General features: G+C 39.4%; 1 protein-coding gene across 4 annotated transcripts in view; it reads right to left on the reverse strand.

Moving 5' to 3' along the window:
• Positions 1-26,064, reverse strand: part of COPG2 (COPI coat complex subunit gamma 2) — a 116,991-nt gene that overhangs the window by 68,006 nt on the left and 22,921 nt on the right. For 3 of the 4 annotated variants that reach the window (XM_004741744.3, XM_013050443.2, XM_045062991.1), the window contains 4 exons: positions 18,385-18,460; positions 16,821-16,913; positions 15,419-15,505; positions 14,222-14,379 (listed from right to left, as the gene is read on the reverse strand). In XM_004741744.3, coding sequence (XP_004741801.1) covers positions 14,222-14,379; positions 15,419-15,505; positions 16,821-16,913; positions 18,385-18,460 — 414 coding nt within the window. The remainder of the gene's footprint in view (positions 1-14,221; positions 14,380-15,418; positions 15,506-16,820; positions 16,914-18,384; positions 18,461-26,064) is intronic. The other variant, XM_004741746.3, reaches the window with a different exon arrangement.

The following is a 26,064-nucleotide window of genomic DNA, read 5'->3' on the forward strand; positions in this document are numbered from 1 at the left end:
CTTCCTCTGCCCCTCCCCCAGTTTGTGCTCTCTAATAAATAAAATCTTTTTTTAAAAAAATCTATAAATGCCCAATAAGCACATGAAAAGATACTCAACAGTATCAGTCGTTAGGGAAATGCAGCCTTTGTTGTTATCAAACTGAGAGCTTATTTGTACAATTTTTGGTCAATATATCTTTTGCAATGGGAAGGAAGCCTGGGTGGCTCAGGCAGTTAAGCATCTGCCTTTGGCTTAGGTCATGATGCCAGCATCCTGGCACTGAGCCCCACAAAAGGCTCTCTGCTCAGCTCAGCTCCCCCTGCTTGTAATTTCTCTCACTGTCAAATAAATAAAATCTTAAAAAAAAATTTTTTTTTAATGGGGGAAGAAACCCACACAATGAGATACCTCATCGCACATACTATAAGCTATATAATAAAAGAGACAGGGAGCGCCTGGGTGGCTCAGTCGGTTAAGCGTCTGCCTTTGGCTCAGGTCATGATCCTGGGGTCCTGGGATCAAGCCCTGCATCAGGCTCTCTGCTCACCAGGAGCCTGCTTCTCCCTCGACTTGCTGCTACCCCTGCTTGTACTCTTTCTGTGTGTCAAATAAATAAATAAAATATTTTTTAAAAAAAACAAACAGGCGTGCCTCAGTGGCACAGTCACCAACTCTTGCTTTCAGCTCAGGGTCACGGGATTGGGAGTCTGCTTGAGCCTCTCTCCTTTTCCCTTTGTCCCTCCCCACCCTGTAGGCTTTTTTTTTTTTCGCCTTTAAAAAATAAGTAAATCTTTAAAAGAAAAAAAAAGACAATAATGAGTGTTGGGGAGGATGCAGAGAAATTGGAACCTTCATGCACTGTGGGCAAGAATGTAAAGTGATCCATCCATTTTGGAAAACAGTTTGGCAGTTTCCCAAAAAGTGAAACACAGAGTTACATTATGACCCAGCAATTCTCCTCCTAGGTATAGACCCAAGAGAATGGAAAACATACTCACATAAAAAACTATTCATGACTATTCATAGTGGCATTATTCATAACAGCCGAAAAGTGGAAACATCCCAAATGTCCATCAACAGAAAAATGGATAAATAAAATATGGGACAGCTACCCAATGGACTATTATTTAACAATAAAAAGAATAAAATACTGATACTTCTATAATATAGATGAACACTAAAAACATTACTATAAGTGAAACAAACGAGAAACACAAGACCACACATATTGTATGATCCCATTCATACGAAATGTTCAGAACAGGCAAATCGAGAGAAACGAGAAGCAGATTAATGTTTTCCAGGGGCTGAGAGCAGGGGGGAATAGGGAGTGACTGTTAATGGGCTAGGGGGGTTCTTTTTGGGATGATAAAAATATTCTGGAATTAGTGGTGGTGGTTACACAACTTTGTGAATATACTAAAGACCACTGAGTATACACATTCCAAAAAGGTGCATTTTGTGGTAAGGGAGTTATATCTCAATAAAGAAAATCTAATACACCCCCCCTCTGATTAGTAAAAATCTTAAAATTTGACATCAAGTCTTGGCCTCAGGGGATCTCAGCCTACTGGCTAGAAGGTAAATTGGTATAATCACTTTGAAACACAGTCTTAACAATGATCTACCAATTCCATTCCTGGAGACCAAGCTATAGAAATAAATGCTTACGTACAGAGAGAGACAGCTACGGTAATGAGGTAGCATCGGATAAGCATAGGAATGCTGTTTGTGGCTGTTTCATTAGTAAATGCTCAAAACAGAAAACAACCCAGTGCCCATTAATAGAAGAATGAATATAAATGAACCTGGAAGGATTCAATCAAGGAAATAGAAAATTAAAATGAACTAGAGCTTCAGCAAAAACAAGGATGAATCTTACACCAAAATACTGAGTGGGAAAAAAAAGATACAAAATCTAGCATGATTCTATTGACATAATGTTCAAAACAAGACAAAACCAAGCCTTACTATTTATGGAGGCATGCACAGGGGGTAAAAATCTAAAGAAAAGCAAAGAAATTATTACATAGAAATCAGAATAGTGACTTCTACTGGCGGTAGGTATGACCAAGAATATGACATAAAGCATTTCTAGGACACCAGAACTGCACAACTACGTAGCATATGGTCATTAGATGGGCGTTCCACAGCAATTATATATAATGTACATACAACTTTAAGTCTTATGCATTTCCCTATATATATACTATGTAAAATTTTTCAAGAATATTGCATATTCTCTCTTGGATCTAGATTCTAAATGAGGTCAGTCTTGTTACCAGTGATATAGAGACTGACTACAGTCTTCTACTTTTGTAAGTGATTTGTTGGGTTCTGAGAGATGAGGGGTTAGGCGTCTTCCAAACCCTTTATTTTCTTATATTTAAAATTTTGCTAGACATATCGTGAAGCAACGTTATTAAGTACAGTTAGTACTTAACCGTCCCTGAGCAGTGCAGGGATGAGGGGCACCAAACCTCTAAGCAGTCAAAAATTCATGTATAGCTTTGAACTCAAACTTGACCACAAATACCTGTTATTAAACTGGAAGCCCTACTGACATGATAAATAGTTGATTCACACATACTTCGTATGTCTATGTGCATTCTATACTATATTCTTATAATAAAGCAAGCCAGAGAGAAGAAAATGTTAAGAAAACCAGAAGGAAAATACATTTACAGTACTGTACTATATTTATCCACATGTAAGTGGACTGCACAATTCAAACCTGTTATTTGAGGGTCGACCGTTTATATAAAGTCAATTCTGTGATACCGTTTTTTAGACCACTCCTTTTGTCAAAATACAAAATCCCACTTTGTCATTTTTAATGCTCTAAATCCTGATTCCTTGTGTTCTGGCTTGTATTACTATTGCTAGGGAAGCAATCAGTGTCTGTAGTGTTAGTGCCTATCAAGCATGTATTTTTGATACATTTTAAACTTTTCCTTGTCACTGTTCAAAGTGTCTTTTTAAAAACTTATTATTTTTTAAGATTTTATTTATTTGAGAGAGAAAGAGAATGAGAGAGAGAGGGAGAGTGAACACGAGAAGGGGGAGGGTCAGAGGGAGAAGCAGAGAGCCCAAGCGGGACTCAATCCTGGGACCCCAGGATCATGACCTGAGCTGAAGGCAGTTATTTAACCAATTGAGCCACCTAAGGAGCCCTAGAAGTGTCTTTTATTAAAAGGCTATATAATAGGTCTCTTATTTTGTTTACCTGACCTGATACTTTCTCCTTTAAAGATTTTATTTATTTATGTATTTTATTGAGGGAGAGAGCACATGGGGTGGGGGGACAGCTGAGCAGGGAGCCCGACATGGGGCTCAATCCGAGGACTGAGATCATGACCTAAGCTAAAGTCAGACAATTAACCGAATGAGCCACCCAGGCGCCCCTTGACCTGACACTTTTAATAAGTAATCCTGACATAATGTCAGTAAACCCACCCACATTTATTCAAAACATTTTTACTTGGTAGGCAACCTCTATGATGGTCCCGCAGACTCTATACTTTTGAAAACCCACTTCGCTATGTGGTCCCCTCCCACATACTAGGCTTGGTCTCTGTGACCAAGGGAATACATCGGCGGTGACAGCAGGTCACTGTCAAGATTAACTAGCTTAGGGTGCCTGGGTGGCTCAGTGGGTTAAGGCTCTGCCTTCAGCTCAGGTCATGATCTCAGGGTCCTGGGATCGAGTCCCACATCGGGCTCTCTGCTCAGCAGGGAGTCGGCTTCCTCCTCTCTCTCTCTCTGCCTGCCTCTCTGCCTACTTCTGATCTCTGTCAAATAAATTAAAAATTTAAAAATTAAAAAAAAAAAAAAAAGAAAGAAAAGATTAGCTGGCTTATACGGCACTGCAGTTTTCTGCCTGAGCCTCTCTCCTACTGCTCGCTTGCTTTGGGAAAAGCCACTGCTATGGTGTGAGGACATTCAAGCAGACAGTGGAGAGGCTGCCAAAGCAAGAAACTGACGCACCTGGCCAACGGCCAGGGAGAAACTGAGGCTTGTCCACATTATACGAGGGAAATTGGAAGTAGATCCTCCAGATCTAGATGAAAGCAGCTCTGGCTGACAGCTTGACTACAACTTCATGACGGACGCTGGACCAAAACTGGAAGCTAAGCCATGTCCAGATTCCGGGCCACAGAAACTAGGAGAGGATGTCTGTGATAAGCTAAGTTTGGTGCTAATTAATCACACGGCAAGAGATAACTAATACATTTACACTGAACTCCACCTGATTTGTTTTCTATTTATATATTCCATTATTCTTCACTAACCTTTGATCAGGTTTTCTTTCATCCATTTTTATTTAAGCCTTACATTCCATTTATATTCTTAGTTACTAGGCCATATGTTTTCCTGACAAAGTTTAACATTGATAATTAACATCTTGGGGTGCCTGGCTGCTGGATCTCGGGATCATGAGTGCAAGCTCAATGTTGGGGGTAGAGACTGCTTAAATAAATAAATATAAGAAGATAAAAATTAACATCTTCCTCCCCAGAAACACCAAAACAAACCAAACAAAACAAATCCAAACCAAAATCTTAGCATGCTTTCATGTCCAGCTAATACCACCAGCTACACCGTTATTTGTCATGTTGCTGTCTTCTGGAATCTGAGCTTTTTATTAAATTTTAAAAAGTTAAAATATTTATAATTACTAATGCTTATACTAATCCATTGTTCATTCTTACTTCATAAATCCCACTGCTGCCTTCTGAGCATGTATTTGTTCGTGCTGGAGTAAATCTATGAATAATTCCTACAAAGTGATTGATAGACTATTTATGGTAAACCCTTATGCTTAAAACTACCTTGCTTTGAGGCCCACGGTTGAACAACAGTTTGGGAGAGTGCTCCAGGCTGACCGTTATTTTCCCACAGCACCAGGAAGACACTGCTCCATTGCTGCTTTGCATACAATGCCACAGAGAAACCTAAAGTAAAACTACAGGTTAAGTATCTTTGTTTTCATAAAATCTCTAGAATTTTCTCTTTATCCTCGTTAAGAAAAAATTCAGCGTTAAAGCGTGCTCACTTATGTCTGCACTGCATTCTACTTAGCCTCTGGTGCTCCGTGTGTGTGCTCACTCTAAGGATCCAACCTTTCCATAGGCCTGAGAACTGACCAGCCACCTCAAAGTGTTAACTTCGTATTAAATTTTATAAAAATACAGAAGGTACACGAAATGTCTGTGTCCCCCTCACTCCCCCAAATTCATAGTCAAGCCTCCCTGCACACCCACAGTGTGACTCTATTTAGAGATGGGGCCTCTAGGAAGTAATTAATGAAGTTAAATGATGTTATAAGGGTTGAGTCCTGATCTGATAGACCACTTGCTTTTGCCTGGCGTGTGTGCAAGTACACAAATGTGCCAAAGGAAGATCACGTGAGCACACAGTGCTAAGGCAGCAGTCTGCAACCCAAAGGAAAGTTCTCACCCGACACCAACCCTACTGGCACACTAATCTTGGATTTCCTGGCTTCCAGAACTGTGAGCAAATACATTTCTGTTGTTTAAGCCGCCTAATCTGGGGTATTTTGTTAAGGCAGCTGTAGCATACTAGTACAGTAGCTGAACTTGGAGACGCCCCCAGGGATTCTTGGTTTCTGGTAGTATTCGTTCCCTTTTCTAGTCCCCAGCCACACTGAAGAGAGTTGATCTTTTTATCCAAAACAATATTGCAGAGATGTTGAAATGTGGTTTCAAAGACTAAGTCACAAAAAAATGACTGACTTCTGCAATGTCATGACGACGCTGAACAGCCTTATGGAGAGGCAAGGAACTCAGATGTCCTGCCAAAGCCTGCACCAAGGCACCAGTCATGTGAGTGAGTGACCCTGGAAGCAGATTCTCCAGCCTCCTCCAAGCCTTCCAATGACCGCAACCCTGAACAACATCTTGATTACAACCTCATGAAGGATCTCAAGCAGGAACCAGCTAAGAACACTCCCAAACCCCTAATCTACAGAAACTATGTGGGGGAAAATAAGTATTTGTCCTTTTAATCAGGTTAAGTTTTTCAGTAATTTGTTCTACAACAGGAGTAAGTGAATTATTACAAAGCTACCATGATGAAGGTGAGTATCTCGAGCCCCTAGATGCCACCTTCCAGGCACAACTGTCTTTCTGCCCTAAAGATAAATAGGAACTTTTAAGGCTACAGATGGGTTGTGCCTACCAAGTCTCAAATTAATTCCAACAGAACCATACAGAATGTATCTGTGTGACTTAGTGACATTTATCCACGTGGTTTCATTTATAGGACTCTGTACATTTCTGTTGAACATGACTGACTGTATGAATACACAACAACTGATTTTCTCATTCTAACACTGTCAGACATTCAGACTCCTTCCATTTGGACAGAATAGCAGCACTAGAGGTATCCTTGGTTTGTCTTTTGACGCACAAATGTATGCATTCCTGTTTGGTATTTAGGAGATGCCAACTGAGATTCTGCTCGGGGGTCCACTGAATCCAAAGATCAAAGTAAGATGTGACATCTTTATAGTATTGAATATTCCAATCGAAGAAGAGGATTTAATCCTTCATTTACTCAGGTTATACTTCAAGAACATTTTATAATTTTGTGTAGAAATGTATACGATTTGGGGTAGATTTATTCCTAAGGATTTGATTTCAATACAAATAGTGCCATCTTTTCACAATTTTACTTGTTTTTTATGGTGAGCTTTCTTTTTTAAAAAGATTTATTTGACAGAGAGAGAGAGAGAGACAGAGAAGCAGTCTCCCTGCTGAGCAGAAAGCCCAACACAGGGCTGGACCCCAGGACCCTGGGAGCATGATCTGAACAAAAGGTAGATGCTCAACCACCTGAGCCACTCAGGCATCCCTCAAACTTTCATTTTATTCTCGGGCACCTGGGTGGCTCAATGGGTTGAGCGTCTGACTCTTGGTTTCAGCTCAGGTCATGAGCTCAGGATCCTGGGATTAAGCCCCAGATCAGACCCCTCACTCAGCCTAGAATCTACTCCCCACATCCCACTCTGCCCCTCCCTCAGCTCATGGGCACCCACACTCTCTCAAATAAATATGTCTTTTTAAAAAATGTATTTTATTTTATTTTATGTAGAAAAGGCAAAAAAAGAAGGAGAGGGTAGGGCAGGGGAGGGGCAGAAGGAAAAAGAATCTTAAGCAGGCTCCATACCCAGTGCAGAGCCTGATGTGGGGTGTGATCTCACAAACCTGAGATCATGACGTGAGCCTAAATCAAGAGTCAGACACTTAACTGATTGAGCCAAACAGGTGCCCCTCAAAATCTTATTTTACTGATGGGTTGCTGGAATATAGAAATAAAATCAATTTTGGAATCTGACCTATCCAGTAACCTTGATAAATTCACATATCAGTTATATCAATTCCGATAGCTAATGCATAGATTTTACATTCTCTACATACACAATCATATTGTCAGCAGACAGTTTTATGCCCTCTTTCCAATCCTTAGATTTTTTTTTTAATTTATTGCATCAAGTATGACTTCCAGTAAAATGCTGCTTTAAAAAAGTTTATATATATTCATATATATAAATGTTAGTAGGCATCCTTGTTTCATTTATAATCTCAGGGGGAAATCCTTAATAGGCCACCAATAAGTATAAAGTCTACTGGAAGTTTTTTTGGCACCCTTATCAGAATAATGATGTTCCCTTCTATTCTTTGCTGTGAAAAGAGATTTCTAATCATAAATTGTCACTCAATTTTATCAAGTGCTTTTTCTGCATCCATTACGATATTGAGATTATTCTCCTTTATTCTTTAAATGAGGAATGTTATGCTGGGTTTTGACTGTTAAATGAACCTTGCACTGGTGGAATGAATGCATATTGGGAAATCTGTTCATTATTTCTTCGTATAGCTTTTCTGCTCCCGTCTCTCACATCTCCCTCGGGAATTCCAATTACACACCAAGTGGTATACCAGTTGACAGTAACCCACAGTTCTCTGAAGCATTTATTCTTCTTTCATCTATTTTCTGTGTTCTTCAAATTAGTTACTTTCTATTACTCTTCCTTCAAATACACTAACCCCTTCACTCTTTTGCTAGCCATCTCTAGTCTGCTGCTAAGTCTATCCAGTAAATTACCCATTTCGGTTACTGTCTGTGTGGCAGGCAGAATGGCCCCCCAGATGTCCAGGCTTCTTCCATGGAACCTGTGAATATGTTATCTTACATGACACACACCAACCCCTGGCTGACAGCGATTAAGGAAATAGAGACCTACTGATCTTTAACCACAAAGAAATGAATTTGGCCAACAACGTAAATAAGATTAAAAGTGAATTCTTCCCCCAAAGCCTCCAGTAAGCATCAGCATCCTTCTAACATTCTGATTTTAGCCCATGAGACTTCTGTCTAACCTACAGAACCACAGGATCATAAATGGATGTTTTAATAGCCATTATGTTTGTGATCATTTGTTACAATAAAGAATGAATACAGATTTTGGTATCTAACAGTGAGGTGTTACTGTAAAAAAAACGTGAAACTGTGGAATTGTCTCTGGAAGCCAGTAGAAACTGGTAGAATTCAGGGAAGCATGATGAAAAAAGCCTAAATTGCCTTAAACAGACTGCTATTAGCAATCTGGTCTTTAAGAACACTGCCTGTGAGGGTTCACAGACCACTTGTAGAAATCTGGTCTTGGACTCTATCCTAAGACAGCAGAATGCACATTCTTTTCAAGTGTACATGGAACATTCTCCAGAATAGATAACATATGAGGCCACAAAACAAGTCTCAACAAATTCAGAAAGATTGAAGTCATTCCATGCATCTTTTCTGACCACAACACTATGTAACTAGAAATCAACCACAAGAAAAAATCTGGAATGAGCACAAATACATGGAGGTTAAATAACATAGTACTAAACAATGAATGGGTCAACCAAAAACATCAAAGAGGAAATAAAATACATGGAGACAAATGAAAATGAAAACCTAACGGTTCAAAATCTCTGGGATGCAGCAAAAAAAGTTCTAAGAGGGAAGTTTATAGCAATACAGGCCTACCTCAAGAAGCAAGAAAAATCTCAAATAAACAACCTAACCTTACACCTAAAGGAGCTAGAAAAAGAAAAACAAAATTGAAAACCAGTAGAAGAAAATAAAGATTAGAGCAGAAATAAACAATATATAAACTAAAAAACAGAACAGAGATCAAAGAAGCAGAGCTGGTTCTTTGAAAAGATCAGCTTTGAAAAGATCAACAAAATTGATAAACCCTTAGACTCATCAAAAAAGAGAGGACTCAGAAAAATCAGAAATGAAAGAGGAGAAATAATAACCCACACCACAGAAATACAAAGGATTGCAATAGAATATTATGAAAAACTATATGCCAACAAACTGGACAACCTAGAAGAAATGAATACATTTCTAGAAACATAACCTCCCAAAACTGAATCTAGTAGAAATAGAAAACTTAAATAGATGACCAGCAATAAAACTGAATCCATAATCAAAAAACTCCCAACAAACAAAAGTCCAGGACTAGATGGCTTCTACCCGATATTTAAAGAATTAATACCTATTCCTCACAAACTATTCCAAAAAATAGAAGAGGAATAAAAACTATGAGGCCTGTATTGCCCCCATACCAAAACCAGATAAAGGCACTACCAAAAAAAAAAAAAAAGTACTACTATCTGTGATGAACACAGATACAAAAATCCTCACCAAAATATTAGCAAATCAGGGCACCTGGTGACTGCAGTCAGTTAAGTATCCCGCTCTTGGTTTCAACTCAAAAGGTGATTTCAGGGTAGTGAGATTGAGTCCTGTGTAGTGCTCCATACTCAGCACGGAATCTGCTTGAGTTTCTCTCTCCTTCTCCCTCTGCACCTCCCACTTATGCTCTCTCTAAAATAAATGAATAAATATTTTAAAATATATATACATTAAAAATTGAATCCAACAATCCTTAAAAAAAAAAAAATCATTCACCACAATTAAGTGAGATTTATTCCAGGGATGCAAGGTAGTTAAATATTTGCAAATCAATCAATGTGATATATCTCTTCAATAGGAAAAAGGATAAAAACCATATCACTTCAGAAAAAGCATCTGACAAACTACAACATTCATTCATGATAAAAGCCCTCAACAAAGTAGGTTTAGAGGGAATATACATCAACATAATGAAGGCCTTAAATGAAAAAACCACAGCTAACATACTCAATGGTGAAAAGCAGAAAGCTTTTCCCCTAAGATCAGGAATAAGACAAGGATGTCCACTCTCACCACTTTTATCCAACATAGTACTGGAAGTCCTAGCCATAGCAATCAGACAAGAAGAAGGAATAAAAGGAATCCAAGTTAGTACGGAAGAAATAAAACTTTCACTATTTGCATATACTATATATAGTATAGTATATATTCTAAAGACTCCACCAAAAAACTACTAGAATTGATAAATTCAGTAAGGTCACAGGATGAAAAACGTCAATGTCACAGAAACCCACTGCATTTCTACACACTAATAATAAACAGAAGGAAACTAAAGCAATCCCTTTCACAATTGCACCAATAATAATAAAATACCTAGGGATGACTTAACCAAGGAGGTGAAAAACCTGTACTCTGAAAATTATAAAACACTAATGAAAGAAATTAAAAAGAACACAAATGGCAAGATATTCCATGCTCATGGATTGGAAGAACAAACATTGTTAAAATGTCCATAATACTCAGGGCAATCTACAGATTTAATGTAATCCCTAATAAAATATCAACAGTATTTTTTTATAGAACTAGAACAAACAATCCTAAAATTTGCATGGAACCACAAAAACCCCAAATAAGCAAAGCAACCTTGAAAAAAAACAAAACCATACAGGAGGTATCACAATTTCAAGTTATACTACAAAGTTGTAGCAATCTAAACAATATGGTAATGGCACAAAAACAGATTAACAGATTCAAAGAAAAGGATAGAAAGGCCAGAAATAAACCCAAAAATATAAGGTCAACTAATCTACAAAAAGAGCAAGAATATGCAATGGGAAAAAGACAGTCTCTTCAACAAATGGTGTGGGAAAACTGAACAACTACCTGCAAAAGAATGACACTGGACCAGTTTCTTTCACCATACATAAAAATAAGCTCAAAATGGATTAAAGACCTAAATATGAGACCTGGAAGCATAAAAAAACCTAGAAGAGAGCAGAGGTAGTAATTTCTCTGATACTGGCTGTAACAGTATCTTTTTAGATACATCTCCTAAAGCAAGGGAAACAAAAGCAAAAATGAACTATAGGGATTTCATCAGAATAAAAGGCATCTGCTCAGCAAAGGAAACAATCAACAAAACTAAAAGACGACCTACTAATTGGGAGAGGTCATTTGCAAGGAGAGGACATATCTGATGGAGAGTTAGTATCCAAAATATATAAAGAACTTTTAAGACTCAACACTCAGAAAACAATCCAATTAAAAATGGGCAGAAGACGTGAACAGACATTTCTCCAAAGAAAAATACTGATGGTCAAAAGAACATGAAAAGATACCCTCTATCACTCATCACCAGGGAAATGCAACCCCAAACCACAGAGATACGACCTCACACCTGTCAGAATGACTAAAATCAAAAACATGAGAAACGGGAGGCCTGGGTGGCTCAGTTGGTTGGACGACTGCTTTCAGCTCAGGTCATGATCCTGGAGTCCAGGGATCGAGTCCCGCATCGGGCTCCCAGCTTCACGGGGAGTCTGCTTCTCCCTCTGACCTTCTCCTCGCTCATGCTCTCTCTCACCTCCTCTCTCTCAAATAAATAAATAAAATCTTTAAAAAAAAAACAAAACAAAACATGAGAAACAACAAGTGTTGGTGAGGATGTGGAGAAAAAGGTACACTCATACTCTTGGTGGGAATGCAAGCTGGTGCAGCCACTATGAAAGACAATATGGAGTTTAAGGTTTCTCAAAGTTAAAAATAAAAATACCCCATGATATTCACCCTATTAAAAAAAAACAAACACTAATTCAAAAGGATACATGCACCCCTATGTTTACTGCAGCATTATTTACAGTAACCAAGTTATGGAAGCAGCCCAAGTGTTTATCGATAAATCAATGGATAAAGAAGACTGGGTATGTGTGTGTGTATGTACACACACACACACACACACACACACACACAACCATATTCAGCCATAAGACAGAACAAAATCTTGCCATTTGCAACAACATGGATGGAGCTCAAGAGTATAATGCTAAGTGAAATAAGTCAGAAAAATATATGATTTCACTTATATGTGGAATTTAAGAAACAAAACAAATAAACAAAGCAAAGAGAGAGATAAACCAAGAAACAGACTCTTAACTATAGTGAACAAACTGATGGTTACCAGAGGGGAGGTGGATGGGGGTGAGGTAACAGGTGATGGGGACTAAGGAGTGCATTTGTTCTGATGAGGACTGGGTGATGTATGGAATTCTTGAATCACTATACTGTACACCTGAAACTAACAGAACACTGTATGCTAACTATACTAGAATTAAAAGGGAAGGAAGGGGGAAAATCCAGTCTTGGGGGATCCTGCAAGAGCACAGAAGGAAGAAGAAGTTATTGTAAACTGAAGTAAAATGGATCCTTGTTATAGGTTAGTGGAGAGATTAGCGAAATCTTGTCCTGCAGTTATAGGGAAAATAAAACCTGTAGATAATGAACCTGACTCTTTACTGGAGGGAATTTTCCAGGGAAAGTGTTGAAGGTGTGACCTGGTTTCATCTTGCTGCTTATAGTAAAATGTGAGATGACAAATTCCACCAGTGGACAGCAGCTTCACCCTGTGCCCGAGTTCCAACCTGCCTGTGGTATCTTCCCTTCCCAACAGCCTGCCCTAAAGATCTTGGACTTGCTTAGCAAGCTCCTACTGCAAATGCCAATTCCTTGTAATAAATCTCTTTATATATTTATCTGCTACAGGTTCTCTGGTTGAATTCTGACTGGCAAGGAATTTAAAGCTCTGGAATATCTTTTTAGTCCCTTTTTATAGTTTTCATTTCCCCCACTGATCCATTATAACTATTTCCCACTTAAACTCTTGAAAGCATCTTTTATAAATCTGCTCAAGTTTTTGTCTGCTGATTCCAATGTCCAGGGCATATCTGAGTCAGTATCTGTTGACTGCTTTATCTCTTAACTACTAGTCACATTTTCTAAATTCTTTGCATTTCTATCAATTTTTTACTGTATATACACCACAGAGTTTTGCAGAGTTTGAAATGGCCTTGGTAGGGCTTACCCTAATTGAGGCTCCCTCCTTTCAGGATTTCCAGCACAGGTTTTCATCACTCCTCCAATCTCAAACTATATTCTGACCCCTCTTGTCCAGTAAATACTCTGGCTTTCTGTGATCCCACATCTGGGAACTGTAGGATCTCAGGAGACTAGCCAGAAATATAGAAATCTCACTTATTACAGCTTCTGCCTCTCAGACATCAACTTCCTTTCAGTTTTTCCTACTTTTCACCACTCACCAGTACTTCAAACAGTGGTGGGTTTTCCTACTTTTGATGGAAGGCAAAGTTTTGTATTAATGACAGAAGTATTTGCAGAGGACTAGTATGAACAAGCTACTCCACCATTACCAGAAGCAGGAAGCTCAACCGAATATATTTTTTTTAATATTCCATTTTATCTTCTCCATTGACATTTATGCTAGATCTATTTTCTTTTTTTGTGGTTAGTTAAGAGATTACAATATTCATCCTTCTACTATCATAGCCTACCATCAAATAATGTAACACTACTTCATGAATGATCTGAGCCTTACAAATGTGAAATTCTCTTTTCCTCCTTCATGCCCTTTATATAAATAAATCATTAAATACAGCACTTCAATATTCTTTTATAAAAATAAAAGGAACAAACAAGGTTCTTCATGTCACTTCTAGCTTTCACATTATTGCACACCCTAAAATCCAAAAGTATTTCTTGTTCAGTATCAGTTTCTTACCATATTATTTGCAATCATAATCTATTAAACACATATGCCAGAGCATACATTAAGGTAAATTCTTTAAAAAGATTGCATTACTTAGAATCCCATGAATTTCCTTTATTTGGAAAACACCAAATCCATCTGTAAAATCAGCACTACCCCCCAAAAAAAACACAGAAAGGAAATAAACTCGGAAGTAGGTTAACCCAGCAAACAGAAAATAACTGGGGTTTAGGTGAAGACACTTACCCCTCTTCGTTTTCTTTTAGTAAGCGACTGGCAATTCGGATCAGCATGCAGTAAGCAAACTGTGATTTGAGACCAGATTTAGTAAATTTATTCAACATCTTAGAAACAGCAAGGCGATCATTCTTTTTGAGGTGATACAGGACTCCCAATGCATGGTACTGAAGAACAAGAAAAACGATGTCACACACAGAAAGCTGAGGAGAGAGAGGACAAACTTCCAGGAAAATCAAATCATGTGGCCCTAGATTTTTAGTAAAGAGAAACCCAAGTGAAATGTATACCAATAGAATATCTTTTGCATACTGAATCAAACACAGGCAAGACTGAGAGGATAAGAGCTTCACCCCCAGAAATCAAAGACTCAGATTGGACCAGCGGTATTAAAGAGGTGACCTACAATCCGAAGATGGCTCTAGAAGGTTCAGCGTGGCCCCACACATCCTTAGGACAAAGGCTCTCGGGTCCCAGGCTTTACCAGTGTCACAGGTCTCTGTTAGTGGCTTTAAGTCATCTGCGGCCATGTTAGTAGTTAAAGGAGTAAACTCCTAAAGCAGACTTAAAGAGTGTAATTATTGTGGCACTTTGTGTAAAAACACAGTAAGAGTTAAAAGAGTGAGAATGTTCCTTGAGGGAAAAATTACTACTCTGTTTCCTCATAACTGAATATGCTAACATGAGAAATTGTAAACACTGAAAGGGGATGAATACATATCCTCTCAAGTACACAAAATTGCCAGTTAAAATTTTAATAGTATTCCTTTTAATTAGGAACTAACGAGTATCAAAAGATCTTCCCAAGAAGGTTTTTAAGTTTCACAACTAAAAATTACTCTTCACTGTTTGTGTAATGTCTACCATAACAAAGTTCTGAAAAGCCTAGAACTGGGACATCCTTCATCACAAATTATTTTTCAAATAAAGGTAGGAAATGCTATATGAAGGACCTTTGGAATGAGCATCTCCAACCACCACTGAATGTAAGAATCTTTCTTGAACTTTCCTACAGCTTTTAAGAAACACTAGCAGGGCCTCAGACAGTAATTCTAATCAGTGGGATACGTACTTGAGAATACGTACTAATAAGCCACTCCGTATTAGCCTTTAGCTAGTACACATCTGGGGAGTCAACACATTGCCCCTAAGATGGAGGGTTAAAGAAATCTGGTCCCAAGACCCAGTGTGACTCGATGGTGGTACCTGGACCATAATGTTGTCGCTGGAAGCGGCTTCTTGGGCTTCGTTGACCCAGCGCTTAACCACATCATGGCTTATCTTCATCATGTGCTAGACACAGAGCAAAGTAAGAGGAGATCATGCACGGTGACTAGAGGTTTGCAAGCGTGAACTGGTTTTCTTAGAAAATCACTAACAGACATTTCCAAATGAGAGAGACAACTCTGTAGCTTTTAGTAATCTATTTCAAATCTCTACTCACAAGGCAATTAATAAACCAGAAACTTTCTCCAAGATGTTGGGGTGGGGGTGGGGGGTCGTTGAGAGACATGCATGAAAGAACGCGATGCGAAGGGACGGACAGCAAAGGAAGGGCTAGTGACTCGAAGGTGCTTAATAACGTTCGCTTTCTAGGTTCTACTTCCAGAAAGCAGAACTCAATTGGAAGGGAAAAAGAGAGAGAGAGAGAAACAGTACTGATATATCCCCTGCTGGACCAACTATATTCCAGACCCATAACCTCTTCTGGGTCTAACCTAATCCATTCCCCCAGGAACAACCGATTCTCATCAAATGCAATGTGATAAGGCTGTGATGAATGCATTTTGTTTGGATAAACAGGAGAAAGAAAAGGTATTGCTGAAACAAAGACCACTTTCCGGTAAGAAATTTAAAAGTGGGACAAGAGGCTCTGGACTAAAGCACACCACACATGCTATGGAAAGTAGAGGACAAAGCAGCAAGAGGCAGAAGTACAGGTCACAATGATTTAAAAAATAAACAAAAATTTTTAAAAACTCAGCCAGTGTCTTGCCTGTCCACCACTTTCTCTTAAGCCCATCTTCATTATGTATACAACAGAACGCTAATTACCAAAACCTTTCAACATGAAGATTTCCCAGGTGTTTTTTTTTTAAGCCAAGATTTAATGTACATTTATTCTTAAAACGTGGAACATATAAAGATTTCATACGAATAAATGATATTCATTAAGCCAGAAAAGGAAAAAAAAGAGGAATTTACATAAGTTTTGGGTACACTGTTTGAGATACAAATATCCAGATTTTATCACTGAAAAGAAAAATCTCAATTGTGTTTCTTCATCAGGAACTTCAACTGAATCTGGAACTCTTTCACACCTTGATTAGAAAGAAAACAAAACCAAACCTCAGAAAAATATAAACTGTAAGTTGACTGGCTGCTGAGACAGTAAGGACTTTTTTAGAGACCTGTACAGCATCATACCAAGAGGGAAAATTTCATGTTTTTAACTGCCCATTTTAACGCTCCTCTGATAAAACCCTCTGGGATAAATGATGTAGGTACATTTTGTGAATGTTTCATTTGGGAGAGAATCGCAGTAATACTTGGTTTTTGTGGTAGAAACTAACGGCCGCTAGAAGCAGGCGGCTGCTTGCTCACTTACTAAGGAAGACACCAGTGCGGAGCTGGATACGCTGGAGACTTTATCCACGATAGCCTGCTTCATGTATCTCTCGATGGCCTGCAGCATTGTTCCCTGGTAACAAGCATAAAGAAAACGCTGTTGAAGCAAAACATTTTCACCCAAAACTACTGCTTCAAAGTCATTTACAAAAGCAGTCATCTATTTGTTTCTGTGCCAGTATTTAGAAAGCATTAAAAGGATTATCATATAACAGAGTAATCCTACCCCAGAGGGCAGGACCCAGACAAAAATCTTCAAAGAGGAATATTTAAGTGTATATGGAAGGAAAAAAACTTAACTGTTTGACAATGACATCAATAGTCTCAAAGTGGAGAATCCCAGTTTGTAAAGAGAGGCTCAACTTACTCAGGGCAGTTATAAAAGAAATTCCTAGATAGGGATGGAGCTGTTTTGAAATTCTGAAGATACCTCTGTATGAAGGGGATGTATTTTATGTGGGTTCCATAGAATCCTCTCAATCAAATGGAATCCCTGATTATTTTAGATACCAAAGAATTACATGTTAATATACTACTATAGTAAGCCCTCAATAGGAAATCCTCTGAAAATAAAGTTCTTTTTAAATTTAACTGGAGGAAAGCTGAGCACTGGGAGGCTGGTAGCAGATGAAGATGTGTAAACAGACGGAGATCAATACTCAGACAGCCTTATTGCCAGCACTGCCTCTGTCACGTCTTCTGTGATCAATTTAAATACGAAAAACAAAAACCACCACAGCCAAACAGTTGAGCAGCAAAGAACATTGTACCATTTCTACTACTCCTCTTAGCATCCAGATTTACCATTTGCTGTTACACAACCTTTAAAACTTGAGAAGACTGCAACCATCCACATAAAACATACCCAACCATGGATAGAGCTGAAATATTATTTGATATGCTTGGCAATGCTCAGCCTGCCCTTCCTTTTAACCTTTCCTACTCAGAGTTCCTAGAAAGCGACAGCCTAATATACTTTATAACCTCATCCCCCCAGATGTCAGGGATGGAGTCAAGGTTAAATACCTGACTCACATCTACATGGCTACACGGCCACAGGCCGGCCGATGGCTAACCAGGTTCTCTCCACTATTTCAGTGAGGAGGCCTGAGCCTGGTAAGTTGATGGATCACAATCGTAAATATCCTAGAAATCTCGCTGCTGAGTTCCTCAGAGATGTCCTATTTCTTGCTCTGGCATCTGTTGTAAGCTTCACCTCAAATTCTGAAAGATCTACTCTCTACAATAAAGTTAAAAACAAAAACAAAAACAAAAAAAACTAAATTCAAATGGGTTTTGGTCTCCTGCAAGCAATGTTCCCTGACTAGGAGGGCAAATAGAGAGAGAAAGAGACCAATCTAAATACACAAAAGGAAAAGACAACCTGAAAGGAAAAAAGCCTGGAGGCACAAAAGCCTTTCTGGTGGTTTCTGTAATACCAAAGACGCACAAAGTCAGACTAAGGAATCCTATTACATGTACACGCCCACCTGTAGATAAACACACTGTCCCTTTTGATGCTTCAGTAAACAAAGAGAACTTACATCAGTGATTCTGCAGAGAGCCCTGATGGCTGGGCCTCGGTACACATCTTCCTTTCCAGTCATGTCCTTAGTCAGACTAAGAAAAATCAAATGAGGTACCATGAAATCAATTAACACTCTCCTGTGGAGCTCACCCCCAGCTAATTCCCATTGTCCCCATAATTATCTTAATGAAGCGATTCATTCAGCAAATATTCACCGACTGTCTTCTGCAGAGGAACATTAAACCTATTGGGTAAAAGGCTCTTAAAAAACCTAAGTTTAGAGCAGCAAGCAAAACAAAGTCTTCGCCTTCACGGAGCTAACATATTAATGAGAGGGGAAATAATATACTTTATCACATAAACAAAATATATAACTTTAGGTGCTTGTAACTGGCGTAAAAAGTAAAGACAATGGTGAAATCCCCCAACTCCTAAAAACCCATCAGACTTCTTAAAAGACATGGACTAAAATGATTAACTCTCGAGGTCATGCTCTCTCAGAAATGGCTTCCTAAAGCGACAGTTGTCAGTGACTTCAGACCTTTCTACTGCGTTTCAGAAATAAGGAGAAGAGTTGGACGGAGCTACTGAATTCCATGTCCATACTTCAAAGAGGTTTTTAGCCCTTACATGCTGTTATTCACCCTTTTATCTTCCTGTCTCCCAAACCGACTATCCATCGCCTCCCCTTCCCAGGATCCAAAACAGCCTACAACTCCAACTTGCTCCATCAGGTTGCCAGAGGAGAAAGTTGTGAAGAACTGATAGTCCTTCAATTTCTTCATTTTTTTTAGTTACAGAAGTATCTTCACATAAGAGTATGCATTGAAAACGTTCAGAAAGGCATAATATAAAGTCGAAGCCTCGCCTCACCCACCCTCGGCTATAGTGCCGCTCAACTAAAGACAATCATTGTGAACAGTCACTAACATTTTCTTAAGGAACTTTTAAAAAATATATAAAACCACAGAGACATAAAAACACATGCAGGTGAATCTCCACTCTTCTGGCACCTCCCTTTTTCACTTAATATATCTTAATAAGCTTTCCCTATTGGTAGGTTTTTTCTTTTAATTTTAGGTACTTATATATTTTTAAATATCCAAATATACACCTAAAATATCATTTTAATAGTGGCACAGATTTCCACTATTGGGATATAAATAATTTATCAACCAGGCTTTTTCACAAATATTTGCATTTTTCCAATTAGATAGAAATTGTGGCTTGGCAGGTTCAGTTTCTTCTGAGGTCTCTCTCCTTGGCTTCTGCATCGCATGAAAGCAGCCATGCAGAAGACATTTAAAAAAAAAAAAAGCATGGCTCTGTTCCAATAAAACTTTATTTACAAAATGAGGTGGCAGTTTTAACCACTGACTTCTGCTCCGTGCTTCTCTCAGTTTGAGCTGCCGTGACAAAGGCTTACAGACACAGGTACTTTATTTGGGAATGTGTTCTGAGGGAAGGGAAGTGAAGACAGGAAGGTGAGCAAAAAAGGAGGGAAATTAATACAAAGAAATTTTTTCTAGTGGGTCACTGCCGCCGCAGGCATGAAAAGGAAAGAATTTACCCACTAGGTCTCAGCCACTGGCAGAGAGTTAAATCCAGAGTGTTAACTCCCCGTTGGGTTAAATTCACATGTTAACTCCCACAGGTGAGTGCCCAAACCGGAGTGCCAGAGAACAGCAGGGCAAGAGAAGAAACACGAGGCGGGCACGGCGTGTGCCTGGAGCAAGGCACTACCGAGGCCAGGGAGCCAGCCCCTGCCCAGAGCGGCGGACCACGAGTGCAGCAGGGATCAGAGGGAAGGCTGAGAAAACGGGAGGTGGCTCAAAAGCAGTACCCCGAACCGTCCACCCTTTGCACCCCTCAAATTTGAACGTGTCCTCCAGGAAAATGAACCAATCACCGAGCCTCCGAGATGGTAACCACCCGTTCTTTCTACAAGATGCAGGAAAATGACGGGCATATGGTACAATCCTTGCTGCTATGACCCATTCCAAAGCCGTAACTGAGGTTCACCATCTCCTTCCCATAATCACTCCTCCTATATCTCCCTCGCTCTCTGCCAGCACCTTAGTGCTCTTGGTCTGGTGTCTGATAAGTGAATCAAACTTTTACCCCAAGGGATGTGAGCTCTTTGTTGGGAGATTTTAGCAGGGGTGGAACAGTGGTTGTTCCCTATTCTCTATTCACCACTGTCTCAGACATGAATATACCAAAATATACTCCATACCTTGAATTCTAGATACAGTCCTCTCTTCCATGTTTGTATAGCAACAAGCCTAGCTCCAGACCATGATCAAGGTCAATTACCTCTGTGGTAACTGAGGACAGCAGCTTTTTTTTTTTTTAAACCTGCTGGTAAATAATCCACTACATAAATAATCCAAAGTAGCCTAATAGTAGTCATCATTTCCAATGTGCAATCCAGCTCTCTGTCTGCCCTATGACTTCTCTGACACTGGAACCTGGGGTGGGTGCCGTGGTTGCCAACCGGTGACTGAGACACACAGATCTAGAAGCGTGGGGTATTTCTGGGCTGAAGGCAAGCTTCAAACAGTGGGAACCAGGAGTCAATGGGAAGTCCTACTTCCACCTCTTGATTCCTAGACCCACATAGTATATTTCTTGGTACCATACACTACACTGACCATCCATTTAATGCATAGGCTGATCCTAGAAGAGAATTTTCCAACTAAATAGGGTCCCATCTGTAACCTACTACCCCAGCTGAGCATTCCATAGGTCATCCCACCATTGCATCAGGCTGTCGGCTCCTAGGTGAAACAGAATATGGTAACACTACTGGATCTCTTAAGTCATGAGCCTACGGTCACATCACTTTTGTCACAAAAGGAGTGGCAATGTTGTGTAGGATACCATGGACATAAGAAACCATGCCACTAAGACCTACCCAAAACCCCTGGATCATCTTCTATCTAGTGCTTTTGCCACGTAACTAAAAGAAACTTATGTAGTCAAATTTTTTTCAGTCTTTTCTTTCACTGCCTCTGGAATTACAGTCCTAACAAAACTTTCCCCTACAACAAAAATAAAGAGGAATACGCTCATGTTTTCTTTTGGTACCTGTAGGCTTCCATTTTTTAAATTTATATTCCATGTCCATTTAGTTTACTTGTGTATAGGATGTGAAATACAGATCTACTTTTATTTTTCCAAGTACTACTCAGTTGTCCCAGCATCATGTATCAGGAAATACCTCTTTATCCCAGTGACTGGAAATACCACTTTGGCGTACACTAAATTTCCATATGTATTTGGGTCTAATTCTATGCTTTCCATTTGTACCAGAAAATTCTGAAAATGTCAATCAGCATGGCCAAGGTGACTCATTAGAGTCATCACACAATTTTATTCCGGGGTCTATCCATCCACCAATATCAATACTGCACAGACCTGTAGGGCTCACAGTTTTTCTACAGTTGTTTCCTGGCTACTCTTAAATGTTTGTTTTTCCACACAAACTTTAGCACCAACTTTTCTAACTCCATAGTATAAAGCCTGTTGATTTTTTTCTGAGATTGCCCTGAATTTACTGAAATTAATTTAGAGAATACTGAAATCTTTAATTGATCTATGCAGAAACATTTGTTCAAGCAAACTTTGAGTCTTTCAGGGCTTTAAGTTATTTTTTCCTCAGAAGTTTTCTGTGTAGGTTTTTCTAAGGCAATTGTATCAATCTATATTCCCACCTACAATATACTTGGTGATTCTGGTGCTGTCAGGTTTTGTTATTTTAACAGATTCTAGTGGGTATGGAAGATTATCTCACTGAGGTTTTAATCTGCATTTCCCTCAGGACTAATACTACTGAGAACGTTTCCATGTATTTATTGGCCATTTGTATACCATTTTATGAAGTGTCTGCCTTCAGATTTTCTTAATCTCCATGGTTTCTCAGGTCACACAACAGTCTACATATGCAGAGTGGTCATCTACTCTATTACAGTTCTTTTCTTGCTGTAACAGAGGACCATGATTAGTGGCTTCAAATAAAAATGTACTGTCTTACAGTTCCGTGGATTAGCAGTCCAACATAGGGCTAACGGGGCTAAGGTCACTGTGTCAGCAAGGCTGCAGCCATCTCACAGGTACAATACATTCACCCCACGCCAAGATCCCCCCAGATCTCAAGGCATTACAGCACCAACTCTAAGCCCAAAAGCTCATTAAAATCCCACTGACTCAAAAATCCTGACCTTATCAAAAATCGGCTCAGTTAGGTACAGGTAAGACTGGGTATACTCTCTCCTAAAGAGAAATATCTCTCCACCTGTGGGCCTGTGAAACTAGAAAACAAGTTCTCTCATACAATGGTGGGGCTATCACAGGATAGCACTTAGATTGTCCTGTTCACAAGGAGAAAATGGAATGAGGAAGAAAAAAAAAAAAAGTCACTGGTCCCAAGCAATTCTGAAATCCAGCCAGGCAAACTGGCAAAGGTTTCAGCTGCTGGGTAGAATTCTCCACAGTTCCCAGCTCCACGCTATGGGCCTGTACCCTGCCCTCAGAGCCATCCTTCCTTTCTGTGAGGGCGGCATGGGTTTAAAGCTGAGCAGTCTTCTCGGCCTACGGTATCCTGTTGGGAGAATTTGGGACCCTGACAACCTTCTTTCACTTTGTCTCCCTCCATCCCTTTCATCCAGACTGGCCGTGGTGCTGCTGCTGTAAGCGTCTCACGAGCCTTCCAGGACCCCACAGACAGGCAGGGCCTCACTCCCTCAGACGAGGGCCTCCACCACAGAACTTGCCTAAGGAGGCCCAACTGTATTTCTGGCTTCTGCTTAGATGCCGAGGGAATCTATGAGTCACACTCCTGATCTCTTAGTAGTGTTGTGTGTGAGTGAAGACTCTCTGACCTTTTCATCCTTCTGAGGTGTTAGCAAAAGGCTGCAGAGTAACTCCTTTGACTTTTCCTACTGAGCACACTTTCTTACTGAATGGCTTGATTTTTAGCATCCTTTGCCATTTTGGTAGGCTGAAATTTTCCCACATCAGGAATTCTTATTTGGAGGCAGGGGGTATGACTGACATAACCTATCTGTTTCAGGTGTACAACACAATAATGTATTTAGAAAGAACCCCTGGCTCTTTAACAGGTGTCTCAATTCATTTCTCTACTCTCCACTTTTACTCTAAGTGGTAAAAAGAAACCAGGTTGCACCTTGACATTCTGGAAATCTCAGTTAAACAGCCAAGCTCACAAGCCCTGATTTCTATATAATCGTGGGACACAATCCTACTAAGCTCTCTGCAGCTGTAGGACAAGGGTCCCATTCCCTCCAGTTGCTAACACCTTCCTCATTTCCTTCTGAGCCCTCCCAGTAGCAACTTTAGCATCCATATTTCTACCAACAGTACCTTCAAAACACTGTGAGCATTCTCTATAGGGATAAGAGTTTTCTCTACCCTGCTCACTTCTTTCGGATCTGCCAAGGTCACTGACATCCAGCTTTCCACTAACACTCTGTTCAGGGCAACGTAGGCCTTTTCTGTCATGTTCCCCAAATTCTTCCAGCATCTACTCATTGCCCAATGGCAAAGCCACTACCACATTTTCGGTTATTTGTTATAGCAGTGCCCCACTTCTGGGTACCAAGTTTTCCCCCCTCAGCTTTGAAATATAATTAGCATGTAACATTGTACGATTTTAAAGTACACAATGTGTTGATGTGATATTTACATGTTACAAAATCTATTCATTTTCTATAGCTACTGTAACAAATTACCACAAACTTAAAGATGAAAGAACACAATCATTTATCTTAACAGTTCCATAATTAGAAATACAACACGGATCTCACGGGATAACATCAAGGTATCTAGGGTTACATTCTTTTCTGGAGGCTGTAGGGGTGAATCCATTTCCTTGCCTTTTCCAACTGCCAGAGGCCTCCTTGGCTCATGGCCCCCTTCCTCCAGCAACCTTGCTTCTGTGACCTGCTTCCATCATCCCATCTCGTCACTGACCCTTTCACTTCCTTCTTCCACTTTTAAGGACCTTTATCCTTATCGGGGCCCACCTGGATAATCCACCCTGTTCCCCCTACCTGCTGATTAGCCACTTTACTTCCCCTCTGCATGCAACACACACTGTTGCATGACTGAACCACAGGTCCTGGGACTTAGGCCAGGGATATCTTCGGGGGGCCATTATTCTGCCTACTACATCTACTACATCATCTTAAAATGAGCTAGAAGAAAACCATAATTCAGGGCAGCCTAATAGGATTCTGAGGGAAGTACTAACAGCTAAAAAAACAAAAAAACCCTAATCTATTTTTAACTCTTCCAATATTCAGTGAGTATAAGCAACCTAAGTGAAGATTTTTCATTCGTTACTTGTGGCAAATATTGTTAGCTAACTAATATAATACCCACTTTCAACCCCTTCTCCTTTGCCTGCCCCTAGTACTTGGCCTTTAAAAGCGAAATATTCACTTTCCTGGTCCTAACGGGTCGAGAGTCGTATAACACAGCTGTGTCAAATGAAATCTACAAATTACCTTGGGAAAAGCTACTGCATACCTGATAAAAGAGGCAGATGGTGCTGGCACTCACTGGTCCCCTTCCTGGTACCCCTCCCACCTTGGATGGTGCCCTGCCAGTAATGAAGGCATCTATTTTGCAATAATGTGAAATTCAAGAAATACCAGCGCTCACACACTGTTGCATGACTGAACCAACACCAGCTACTCTATGCCTAATGACTATATCTGCCTTTCTGTTATTTTCAGCTGAAAGCTTCATTAATTGAAACTTATTCAAGACAACTGCTGGTTAAAAACAAGCACCCTTCTCCAAAATTGATGTTGTTGTACAAAGACCAAATTCACTTAAATGAATTATAATTAATAATTGGGTTATACATCCTCACTCTAGGACATTGGGAAATTCTCAAAATATTTAAGAAAATAAATACCCACAATCCCAGACACCAGAGATAACCTACTGTTATCATCGGTATATTTCATCAGTATATATCATTAGAATATTTCCATCCATACATTTTTATCTATATACATAAAGCATTTTTTAAAGGGAGACTATATAACCTATAAGGCTTGACTCCAACTCTCATTCAGTACTTTATGAGGATTTTCCATATCATTAAAGATGTCAAAAAAAATTAAAATAATCCCACATAATCTGATTATAACATGATTAATTACATATAATTATATATACATAATTAAATTCACCAACAGCAGACATTTACATTGTTTTACCCTTTCTGCTAGTGAAAACAGTACTGCAATGAATATTATTATATATAACTCTTCCTGTGCTATTTCTGATTATGTTTTGAGCATAGTTCCATTGATGTGGCATTACTGGGTCAGAGGGATAAAGCTTTTCAAATGTTTAACATTTGAATGCTGTCAAACTGCTTTCTAGAAAACCCGAATCAATTTATTATTCTGCCTCCTATTATATACAAAATACCAGTCTCCCTTATAAGTACCTACCACCTTTTTTCTTTTTTGCCAGTTTGATGGGTAAAAATCTTATAACTCATTTGCATTTTTAATTTACATTTTTTGATTACTAGTGAGAATGATTAAAAACAATCAGATCCTTGGGGCACCTGGGTGGCTCAGTGGGTTAAGCCGCTGCCTTCGGCTCAGATCATGATCTCGAGTTCCTGGGATCGAGTCCCACATCGGGCTCT

The sequence above is a fragment of the Mustela putorius genome, unplaced genomic scaffold (assembly GCF_011764305.1).
Source record: "Mustela putorius furo isolate JIRA1106 unplaced genomic scaffold, ASM1176430v1.1 tig00003845_pilon_pilon_pilon, whole genome shotgun sequence".
Lineage (NCBI taxonomy): Eukaryota > Metazoa > Chordata > Mammalia > Carnivora > Mustelidae > Mustela > Mustela putorius.